This window comes from Lagopus muta, chromosome 1, assembly GCF_023343835.1.
Source record: "Lagopus muta isolate bLagMut1 chromosome 1, bLagMut1 primary, whole genome shotgun sequence".
Classification (NCBI taxonomy): Eukaryota; Metazoa; Chordata; class Aves; order Galliformes; family Phasianidae; genus Lagopus; species Lagopus muta.
The window spans coordinates 177,846,810-177,859,311 of NC_064433.1; the positions used below are offsets into that span (position 1 = coordinate 177,846,810).

The window sequence follows — 12,502 nt, forward strand, 5'->3', positions numbered from 1 at the left end:
AGAAATGTCCAGTGCACTTTATGGTATGATAATCTTAACTGTTTTTTATGCATTCCTACCGCATCTTTGTTTATAGAAGCAGCCAACCAAAGAAAGCACCATGCTATAAGCTCTTCCTCTTAGAAATTTTTTAAAATGCTTTCAAGTGACTCATTAACCTCCTCTTTTATCTTCTCCATTATGGCCTTTTGAATACAGACAGTGCTTGTCCAGATGCTCGGTTAATGTAAATTCACCTATAAATACATAGAGGTAGTATATTCAGGATGATATTCTGCCAGAAAGAGGCAAACTCTAACCACATTCTTATCTTCCCTGTGGGTTGGGGCATAGATTTAGTTATTTGTCTTCAAATACTGTTCCCTACAGCTCAGGAGTGCACTTCTTGCCCTAACCTCTCTGGATGGAGATTGGCATACTCATATACCTGAACTGGGAGCAGACAAGATGTCTTAAATCCTTTGTGTTAAAACTCGTCCTAGCTGCACGGATTGAGCATTGGCAGCATCGGAACTCTCTGTGCCCTGTGTAGTGCAGTCAGTGTTTTTTTGTGTCCACGTGCTGCATTGCCAGGTCCCAGTGCTGCAGGTCATTGCCCAGCTGTGTGTCAGCTGTGCCACAGCCTGGTTTACAAACAGGGAGCAGTCTCTCACCATGCAGACTTTGTGAATCCTCGGGCAAGGTCAAGGGCTACCCAGTTGTGAAACCTCCAGTGAAGTTTTTAAGTATTTCCCACCCGTGACCACATGGATATTTCTAGGTCAGTAGTAAATGGAATAAACTGTTAAATTGTGACACCAAATATATGTTCAAACACCACAACTTTTTAAACGTTAAAAAAAGCTTCCTTGGGCAAACTTCTGTGGACTGCAGAAACCAGCAGGCAAGTTTCTAGGTTAGGCACAGAGTGACATCCTTACAAAGCATCTGCTCCCAGTGCCTTGTGGCAGCTTCAGCCGCTTGAGGGGAACGAGTGTAATCCTGGTGAGGGCCAGATGGAGAAGCTGGCATAAACTAATTCTTGTTTCTTGAGCAGTTGTAGTGTTAGAACTTCTGCAAGAGGCTCATCCTGTCTCCGTTCTTGTTTGGTAAAGTTGGCTCAGCGGTTATGTTCAGAGCAGCGTTTGTCTTCATAAATTGTGGTTCAGGTAATGTCCCCTGCCACCCCCTGTGGCAGTTTCCCTGAAAGGCAGTCCATTGCCCAAGTCACTGGGCTGTCTCTCTCTATGTTCTTTCAGTCTTTCCTTATTGTCTTTCTTAATGCACCTTGTCTGCAAAATAAAGCTAACGGTGCAGCTGAGAGCAGAGGTTTGGTTTTGCTGAGAACGAATGGTGTGATTGGGATTTGGGGGAGATCAGCCTTCTGGATTTGTTGTCACCTTTTGCCAACAGTAACCTTGTTTTCCAGGATGGAAACAACTTTGTTTCAAAGCTTTTGCTATAAAAATGCAGAAGGTCGGTAGTTGCATGGCAAAATCTAAGTTAGCCCAAACATCTATAGGTGAAAAATATATTAAAAAAAAAAAAAAAAAAAGTCAAGGGCAATATTACATTAGTGGGCTTTTTGTTGAAAAATATCCCATGTCGTAAGAGATTGTTTTAATATTACTGTCATTTAATTTGATACTTCTTAGTAGAACTTAAGTTCTGGAAGAGTATTAATATGACATCTGTTACTTTACTGTTTATTTATTTCAGCTTTTGTGAGGGATGCAGACTTGCAGGCAGGAGCTCTTCCATTTCTAAAAGAACTTTTTTAAAATAAGGGTATTTATGTCAGAAGTCCCTATTGCAACTTCACAAAGTCTGCTGCAGTTTAACATTCTGAGTTTTCTTAAATCTTCTGTGGCACTTCTTGTTTTGGCAGTGCTGTTGTTACATAAGAGGTGCTTTGGCATTTAATAAAGTTATATTTTAGCCCTTTAACTTACTGCTAGCTGTGCTAAAGCTGGCTTCCTTTCTGAAGCTGAATAAAAGTGCTTTTTTTAAAAAGCTGCCTCTTTTTGGAAAGAGGATCAAAACATACAAAAAACACCTTCTTCTCTCCTCCTCTCACGCACCTCCCTCTATTTTTTTCCAATAAAAATTTACTGTCTTTTCTCCAAAGCCTTCAACTCTTGTTCTTTATCAGTATTTGCACACAAAAAGTTTGCAACCCCTGCTATCTTCCTTGTTTGTAGGTCTATAACCTAGAGGTCTTCTGACTCCTGCTGCTCATCTTGTGCTTCCAGCTCATGTCCAGAGCTGTTTATCTTGATGCTAGGGAAAGGGGTGAACAACCTCAAATTGTTATGTAGGGACAAATTATTGTCCGGTTTTCTTTTTCCCACCATAGATCTGTTTTTCTGTGTTCTGTCTGACTGAGACTTTTCCAGACTTGCTTCTCAGATTATTCCACCTGGTGGCAGAATTAGGGAGATAAGGAATAGAAATGGTTTACACAGACATAGATCAAGTAGTGTTGGAACCTGCAATACAAGTCCTAGTTTATTCCAGTTCCATATTTTATAGAAGATAGAAATGAGAATATATCTACGTGCCTTAAATAAGCCTTACATTTTTTTTCCCTGCATCTATGGCGATGTAAATTTGACCTTTAATGCTTTATACTCTTCTCAGAACATAAATACAATCTGATTGCCTAGCAGTAGGATGGAGGACTTTTCTAGCTGTGTGAAGACAGTACTGTGTATTGGTACTTATTTCTGTTTCATGAAAATTCTCACTCCTGTGTGTACCATCTGAAGAGGTATTGGTAAGGTATGTAGGCTTCTGGATACCACCTGGAGCTTTTGACTGCTTCCTTTGGAACAGACAGAAACAATATCTGTTGGGAGTCGTGTGGAAAATGGTTTCCTATAATAGGAGAGGGACAAAGCTCACGGAGTGCCAGTGGGTTTTCAGTCCTACAGTAGATTAAATGGGATCAATATAAAGAAAGCTGGCTTGTGTGATTCTTCTTTCCAATCATGAGAAAGTGTTTATTGGTCCATCTTGAGCTCTAGTCATATATCTGTATAATAACACTGAGTCTCTGAATCTGAGAAATAGCAGGACAGGATGCTGGTTGGCTTTTTGTCCTGTCAAGCATACGCTGAAGTGATGATCTGTGACATGAACTTTTTCTGTAGCAGGTATCTGAGAATTCTACCAAAAGATAGTGCCCTATAGCTTAATGCCTGAGAGTTCAGTACTTATGTCAGCCTTCTCATTAAAATGGTATGTGAACTTTGTTCTGTGGTTTGATCTTCAGGCCTGGCATGGAATATTATGCAGAGTATGCTTCTATGTACAACAAAAGATTTTTGTCTACTCTTAGCTTTGTACAAGACCATTTAAATTGTTGAATGTACTTTTTGTAGGCTATTTCTTGCAAACTAATCAAAGTATATGGAAGTATTGCATTGCTACAGTGTGATTTAAAATTTTCATTGTTTCCTGTAGATCAACGTCAGAGTAACCACAATGGATGCAGAGCTGGAATTTGCCATCCAACCCAATACAACAGGCAAGCAGCTCTTTGATCAGGTAACTTATTTGTATTTATATGTGTGTATATATATGCCTGTGTATGTATGCAGCCACGTCATATTGAGGTTATTAAAGCAGAGTTTGATAAAGCAGCACTGTTCTCCTGTATACAGTTGTGTATTTTAATGTAACTGATTCTAAGCTATGCTGTTGATTAGATTGAACTTCAGCATTAATCCAAATGGAATGTGCTAAATTCAAAGACAATTCTGCATAAGTAGGTGAACAATGAGAAGTCAGTTGAGTATTATGTATAGAACTGCTTCACAGAATGAATCACAGAATGGCCAGGATTGGAAGAGACCTCAAGGATCATGAAGCTTCAACCCCCTACCATGTGCAGGACCACCAACCTCCCCATTTAATACTAGACCAGGCTGCCCAGGGCCCCATCCAACCTGGCCTTGAACACCTCCAGGGTCAGGGCATCCACAACCTTTCTGGGCAGCCTGTTCCAGCACCTCACCACTCTCCCTGTAAAGAATTTCCCCCTGATATCCAACCTAAATCTTCCCTTGTTATAGAATAACAGAAAGTGATTCTTCGGAAGTGCTTCAAAGTAATGTTATTATACAGTGATGATGACAAAAATGAGATGCCTGGAGCATCTCCCCTATGAAGAGAGGCTAAGTGAACTGGTTCTATTTAGCCTTGAGGAAAGATGACTGAGAGGGGACCTGATCCAGGTCTATAAATATCTGAGGTGTGGGGGGCAGAATGGCAAGGCCGGACTCTTTTCAGCAGTGTGTGGAGACCGGACAAGGGGAAACAGACACAAGCTGCAGCACAGGAAGTTCCGCACAAACATGCGCAAGAACTTCTTTACAGTGAGGTGACGGAGCACTGGAACAGGCTGCCCAGGGAGGTGGTGGAGTCTCCTTCTCTGGAGATGTTCAAGACCTGCCTGGATGCCTACCTGGGCGACCTGCTGTAGGGAACCTGCTTTGGCAGGGGGGTTGGACTCGATGATCTCTGGAGGTCCCTTCAACCCCTACGATTCTGTGATTCTGTGAAAAATACTAATTGCTGTAGGATTGTTAGAATTTCTTCTATGAGGAATTCTTATAACTTTCTTATAACTAAAATTATTTAAAAGAGTGTAACACAAAAACTAAGGGAAGCTAGCATTTTTTCTTCAAGAATCTGTAGATGCTGTATTGACTGTTGAATGTTTGAAAAGCAGTGCTATCCTGTAATCCAGTTTCCTTTCTTTTAAAACTTGAATTTCAGAGTGAAAACCTATGAATTACAGCTTTTAATGCGCTCCTGGTTTCAGGCCTGTCAGAACTGCACCTTTTCACTTGTCTGTATCTTGGAACCAGTTAAATGAGCTACACAAATGCTTTCTTTAAAAACATTGTTCTTACATTCATTCTTTCTGATATTAGCCATCAGAACCTTGAAATGTGTATTTTTTGCTACTGGTTGTGGAGTGCTTTAGAAAATCTTAAAAGGTTGTCAATATGACATTTCTTTTTTCCTTGAGGAAATAAAAAGTACAATATATAATCCAGGCTCAAGTTGTGTGCATTCATTTAAAAAATGAAGAAGTATTCCAAATTATTCTTCACAAACAGTGCAACTGTATTGAAAAAATATATATTTTGTTTTAGTAGGACTGTCACTTCTATCCCTCCAGTGTAGATGCTTTGAATGCATTTTGGAGAAAGTGACAGTTAGGGGTTTTCACCTCACCAATTAAATGTCTCAGGATGTAAATTGAGGGGATGAGAATTTCTTTGTTTCTAACACTAAGCCTTTTACTGTATAATCAAGTAAATTTGTCACTTCTGTTAGAAGCAGATGTGACACACTTAACCCCCTTCTCCTTTAACTGCTGTCAGTAGCAGTGCATCTTCAACCTCAACAGAGTAATACACTTCTTGACTCTCTGAAAGCCTTGAAGGGAGGGGAACAAATGCATGGCCAGCTGTTTTGCTTTTTGTTTAGCCAATACTACTATCGAATAAAAAATATGATATCCTGTGACACAAAAGCCCAAGGCTATTGCTTCTCAATTGCCAACCTTTGCTGTATCTTCTGCCATGCAGTGTTGGGTGCGGTAACATTCTGCTGTGTAATATCTTGTGCCCAGGTAATCAGTTTCTTCCAAATTGGGCTTTTGCAAGCAGGGAGCAAAGATACAGCTGTGAATTCTTCTTCCTTTCTGACACGTTGCATGTTCTCTACAACTTTACTTGCCTTACTTTCTTTCCTTACCTCTCTGTGTGTCTTATGACGTCTCGGTACCTCTTAGGATCGACTTGTGGAAATTTAAGTTGAAAAGCTTTAAGTTAGCTGAAATAGTTTTGTGATGAGAGAAATAGAATCATAGAATCACCAAGGTTGGAGAAGACCTAAAAGATCATCCAGTCCAACCGTTCACCTATTCCCAATAGCTCCTACTAAACCATGTCCCTCAACACAACATCCAGCCTTTCCTTGAACACCCCCAGGCTCGGTGACTCCACCACCTCCCTGGGCAGTCCATTCCACTGCCTGACCACCCTTTCTGAAAAGTAATACTTCCTCATGTCCAGCCTGAATCTCCCCTGGCGTAGCTTGAAGCCATTCCCTCTGGTCCTATCACTAATGACACGAGAGAAGAGGCTGACCCCCAGCTCACTACAACCTCCCTTCAGGAAGTTATAGAGAGCAATGAGGTCCCCCCTGAGCCTCCTCTTCTCCAGGCTGAACATTCCCAGCTCCTTCAGCCTCTCCTCATATGGCCTGTGTTCCAGACCCCTCACCAGCTTTGTTGCCCTCCTTTGAACACGTTCCAGAGCCTCAATATCCTTCTTGCAGTGAGGGGCCCAATACTTTCAGTCTGATCTTAAATTTATACATAGATTACACAGAGTAGTGTTATGAGCTGAACTGCATTGCCAAATCAGCATTAAATTTTCATGCTTTAATCGTGCTGTTTATAGAAAAATAATGGAGTAACACTGCTATCGAGAGATTTGGTGTGCCAGGTTCATGCAGAGATGATGAACATGGCAATACACTTGTTAGCTAGTGCTTGCAGAAAATAACTTGTCCATGATTTTTGCTGTTGTCTATTGCTCTTTTTGTTTTAGTGAACAACTCGTCCTTCCTTCAGTCAATGGTTCTTTCAAATATGTAGATACTGTTTTCTGGAGTTGTTTCCCATTCTGTTTGCGTGTTTATCTTTGTCTGCTAGCAGAAAAGAACTTGGTGTTCTGATGGCTTTCTCTTTTCTGTTTTGAAACACACTGAAGTTCTTGTTTATTGCACAAGCCTGTTTTATAATGACTCCCACTCTTTCAGAATGCTACTACATCCATAGTCCTTTCATTAGTCCTTTAGTCCATCGTGTCAGCGGTCAGTATGAGCAAGAGAAGGTCCATTTTCTGTTTCTCAACCAATTGTTCATCTATGACTCCTTCCTAGAAGAGAGGGAGTGCTGTGATAGGCGTGTTTCCACAGTCAGAGGGTTTGGTTTTTGTTCTTTTTCATTATGGAATTGGCACAGGCATCAGAACTGGTTTACTGTGGTTTCAGGTCAGGAAGCGTTGGGAGTATTGTCTCCTTCATCTCAAGTTAAACTCCAGCTCTCATTTTCAGGTATTTCAGAAGCCTCCCTTACAATCTTTCAAAAGTTGACTAACTGAATTTCCTGCTAGTTTATCCTCCTATGTATGTTTTGATTTGCCAAGGCACAGATCTGTCTCCAACGTTTTTATTACCTGTTAATTGCCAAGCCATAGGCTGTAATGGCAGATAAATTTGTTTCATGGATGTGATGAAAATTTGCCTGAGGCTGTCTAATAAATCTGTTGAGGCAGAACTGTAAATCAAATTCTGAAGTTTCCCATTGCATACTTATTTTTCGTATCATTCTACTGCAGTGTCTAAGTGCCTGTGTTATCCTGGTACAAAGTTTCAGAAATGTTTTTTGGGGGCTGAGATGGTAGTTATAGACCATCTCAGTTATAGTATTTTTTTTTTCCCTATTTGTTGCACGATGGAAAACAAACTCATATGTGAGCTGTGTTCAGTACTGACTTATGTGTAACCTTGTATTGTAGTGGAGAAACTGTATAGCTTTGAATAAGGTGCAGTGCCCTTCTCTATTGAAGGGCAGTACATAGCAGGTGAGAGCGATGTGTTGTGACGAGAGCATATGCACTTGGCTCTTCATGCCTCTTGGGCAGTTGAGCTTCTGAGATTCTTGGTGACTTCTGCTGCAGCTCGCAGTGCTGATCGGCTACCAAGGCTTCACTCATATGGCTACAAAGCAAAGAGCATTTTCAGAGTTGTCTGCTACAGCCATGATAGTTTGATAAGTATTGGACAGGCAGTCTGTGCCAAAGGAAGCAGCAGGTCTGTGATTTTCTGTGTTGGGACACCAGACATAATTCAAGACGGTAGCACTAAAGTAAACTTGTCCTCATTTTCTCTGATGTTCCAAAGTAGGAAGATAAATTATAGGAATGTAGGGACTTTGGAGAAAATATCTGTACACTAAAAGAGTCATGTTGGATCCGTGAATACTGTCAATTCTGTGCTTTGGTGGAGCTTGAAGGTGGAAGGGTAGAGGAGGAGAATAAAAAGCTGCACTTATATTGATGTAAACAACAATACACACATGCAAGGGGTCAGAAAAAATTTTACACGGCAGTCTTGTGACACTTTTTGATTTTCCAAATTTCAGTTTAACAACCTGACAGTACTTTCTTTAAGGTGGAGAAGGATCTATATGTAAAATTCTTTTTACTTCACATGATCTGAGTGCATGTTTTATGGAAATAAAACAGCCTTCGGTAAACCAGCTTGCCAGCTTGGTCCTACTTGAGCATGTAACATAATTACTGCCATACTGCTGCTTCTGGAGCCAGAGTTCACTTTATTTAATAATCGTTGCTGGACCTTTCTGATGAATTGCTTATTGAATCCAGGCGTACTCCTGCCATGCAGAGGACTTGTAAGATAGTTCTGTGTTTTCATTCTATTTCATAGAGTAGGAATGCTTCTTTTTTGTTGGCTTTGAACCTCCTGTGTAATGATTTCATCTGATTCTCTTAATTCATATGTTATGAGAAACATTGATTGGTCATTTCCTATTCTCCTTGCCATGCACATTGTAAGAGCCTGTATAATATTTTCCTCTTTCTTAGTTCTCCACGTCAGTGTTCCGATCTAGTTTATGCTGTGATATTCCATGTCCCTGATCCTTCATTTGAATGTTTCTGAAGGATTTCCAGTACTGCTGCATCCTTTTATAGGACAACGTATCCGGTTTGTATATAGTACTAGAGATCTGTGAATGCCATAGATTTGTATACAACAGCATTGTAGCTTTTTACCTCTACAGCAACTGCTTTGTTAACAAAATTTAAGTGTCCTCGTTTGTGCACATTATTTTGTTTTTATTAAATTTCATCTTTTATTCAAGTTCATCTTTTTTTACTGTCTATTCAGAGATCATCTTGGAAGGTTTTGTACAGATTTTGTCACATCAGTTTCATTCTTTTTATTTTTTTTGGATCTCATCTGCAGTCTGGTGGGACTTCTTGATGGTTGCACTGCAAGTAATCATTGTCTGTTGTGGGGACTGCTTATCTCTTATTTTCTCTATCTAGTTCATCTATAAAGGTGCTTTTCCTTTATTCAAGGACAGTTTTCGTTCTTTAATAGCCTTTGCCTAAATCAGAAGCTGTGTAGGCAATCCCTGTTTGGTTTATCAGCCAGATCTCTCTTACCTCTTTTATCATTACCTGTTAGAAGATCTCAGAAATACCTAATGGAGGTGATTCATACTCTTCACATCATACTTGTCCAGAGTTATTATTCAGTGATATAGTTTCATTGCTTGTCTTTGGATGAGGTAGACTTGCTTGTTGGTTGGTCTGCAGGTAGCTTCCCAGTCCTGATTTCAAAGATCAGGATCCTGTTTACAGCTTTGTATTCCTCAGGGGCTGAGTTTGATCCATGCAGGAAGTTGCACACTGGAGCTTTTCCTTTGGCTACACGGTGTTCATTTTGAATGTATTTTGCTCCTCTTGCCTATGTAAAAAAAAAAAATCAAAAAAAAAAAAAAAAAAAAATCTTGTTACATTTAAATTTGAGGTGGCTTATACAAGGTAACAACCATAAAATTCCTGTTCACTAATCATTGATAACTATGGATCATTTTTCTTTAGGTTGTAAAAACTGTTGGTCTTCGTGAAGTTTGGTTTTTTGGTCTGCAGTACGTGGACAGCAAAGGCTACTCAACGTGGCTGAAGCTAAATAAAAAGGTAATAATTTCCTGGCACTTAAGCAAATATATAAATTTTGTATTTTTTAAATATACTTTTATAAGACTTGTTGCTTTGATGTTATAGGTGAGATTTATCAAATTTAGTCAAGTAGTAGCTTCTTGTTTGCTTTAAATTACAAAATACAGTGTTTAGAAGACTGTCTCACCCTGCTGTCTGTGCTGCTTTGGATGATGCCCAGGGTACAGATGACTGCCATATTTGTCCCTATACTCCCGTTCACTCTGTTTACCCATGAGCTTCATGAATTACTTGTTGTAGAAAGTCATTAAATCTTTGCAGCCCTCTTCTGGGCCAGCTCCAACAGCTGTGTCCTCCTTGTGTTGGAGGCCCAAAACACTACTCCAGGTGGGATCTCACAAGAGCAGAGGGGCAGAATCACCTCCCTCAATCTGCTGGTCACACTTCTCTTGATGCAACCCAGGACACAGTTGGCCTTCTGGGCTGCAAGCTCATGTTTTTGGCTGAAGTTGAGTCCTTCAGCAACTGAAATCCTTTTCCTCGGGGCTGCTCTCAAGCCATTCTGTGCCCAACCTGTATCTGTGCTTGGGATTGCCCTGACCCCTGCGCAGGACCTTGCACTTGGCCATGTTGAACTTCATGAGAAATTCATGAGCATGGTTGCAGCGTAACTTGTTACCATTTTTCATACTTTCTACTAGTCAAGCAAACTGTGGGATAAAGTTGTAAAACGACTGCTTGTGCACATGAAATTAAGTATGAAGTGAGGTGCACATGGAATTGGGATGTATGAAGTTTATTCTGAATTTACCTTTTAACAATCGCTTGTTTTACTTATTACTTGCTGTTAAAATGATCTTGTCATTATCAGTGCTGAAAGCTGAGCTCCAATAAAATAGAAAAGTAACAGAAGATCTGTTTGTGTATAAATTATAGGCCAGACAGCTTAGACTAGACTTATAAGCTGATCACATCTGATCTCTTCAAGGAAATCATGATAAGGCTTGTCCATACGTTCTACAAAAAGGTGATGAATGGAACCATGATTTTTGCACAGAAACTAAGCACATATATTTAGCTCAATAGTACAAAGACTTCTTTTAAAAGAATAATTCAGCTTTACTCTTAAGTTAATATGCTGTAATACTTGCTACGGAATCCTTATTAAACATTTTGTTTCTTCCTGCAAGTCATTGGTGTCAAGTTCATTGTATTTATTGTAACATTTAGTGCTCTTCCTATGTTTTCTTTCTTTCTTTTCTTCCTTAGGTAACACAGCAAGATGTAAGGAAAGAAAATCCTTTGCAGTTTAAATTCAGGGCCAAGTTTTTTCCAGAGGATGTATCTGAAGAGTTAATCCAGGAAATAACACAAAGACTTTTCTTCCTGCAAGTCAAAGAAGCTATCTTAAATGATGAGATATATTGTCCACCAGAAACGGCCGTTCTTCTCGCTTCTTATGCTGTCCAGTCCAAGTATGGAGATTACAATAAGGAGATACATAAACTAGGCTACCTAGCCAATGACAGGCTTCTCCCTCAGCGGTGAGACAGACCATAAATACGTCTTTTTGCATTGTTTGCTCTGTATAAACTTGATTGCAGCACACTCATAGTGAAAATACAAAGTTAAAAATGCAATTAATGGTAGTTTTTTTGAAAGAGTGCATGTTGTGCTGGTAGAACTTACAAGGAAGCAATATCCCAGTTTTGACTAAATATCAAAGCATCACAACTATGGGTTTCTGGAGGCCTATTTCTTGTCCCATCCTCAACCAGCTGCACAGATTTAACCAGTGAAATTTTCAGATTGTGTGGAATATGTACTGATCTATCATTGCTGGAGGCTTGCCTCTGCTGAATTAAAATCATGTTAAGTTATTCAGGTTTATCCATTTTCTTCAATTCATGGTGTTTTTATGCAAGAAGTTTTGGTAAATGATAGTAAATTCCTGAGAAATAGTTATAAAATACGTTTTGTGCTGTGTGTTTAACTTACAAATGCTGACCTGGACAGAAAATTTAGAAAATGAGTTCTTGTCATAATTGTCGTGTGAATGTTTTTGTATCAGTTACTCATGTAAGTGCCTAGGAAAGGTAAGCACCAGGATTATAGTTCTGGGTTGCTTTTCTTTCCTCCTCGCAGCTGAAACTGTCCCTGCATTGGCAGTAAGGCAAGCATTGAACACAAATTTGCAAAGCTAGATAGTTTTGTTAGTGCAAATGAATTTGTGACTGTGTATTGTCAACAAATGTATGCTCACTAAATATGTAACTCTGGTGCATCTTCAAAGAGATGAGAACTGTGGAATAATTCCAGTTTTCTTTGAGATTCACACAGTCTTTTTTTTTTTTTTAATTCAAAAACAAAAAGTAGAGATTAGCTAAGAGTGAGAATCTCCTAGCTAGTAAAAAAGCATTTCAAAAGGTGATAAATGTTTAAACAAACATTTCTGTAAATGTTTCAGTCTTTTTAAAAACTTTGGGTAAGTGTTGGCTGCTTGCTTCCTTCTTATTACAGTGGATTCCTAAGGAAATACTCTTCTGGAGCAATGTAGAAGGCAAGGAGGCTAAGAATCAGTACAACTAATTACTGAATATAATAGTGATGACAGCCTTTGGAACACTGGAGTGCTTGTGTACAACATAGATTCAAATACTTAAGATGCTCCTCTTCAGTAGACATATGTTCAGATGATTTCCCAGACCATTTTCAATGAGTTGTGT

General features: G+C 39.5%; 1 protein-coding gene across 2 annotated transcripts in view; it reads left to right on the forward strand.

Moving 5' to 3' along the window:
* Window positions 1-12,502, forward strand: part of RDX (radixin) — a 37,054-nt gene that overhangs the window by 11,494 nt on the left and 13,058 nt on the right. For both annotated transcript variants that reach the window (XM_048935342.1, XM_048935351.1), the window contains exons 3-5: window positions 3,445-3,528; window positions 9,699-9,794; window positions 11,046-11,320. In XM_048935342.1, coding sequence (XP_048791299.1) covers window positions 3,445-3,528; window positions 9,699-9,794; window positions 11,046-11,320 — 455 coding nt within the window. The remainder of the gene's footprint in view (window positions 1-3,444; window positions 3,529-9,698; window positions 9,795-11,045; window positions 11,321-12,502) is intronic.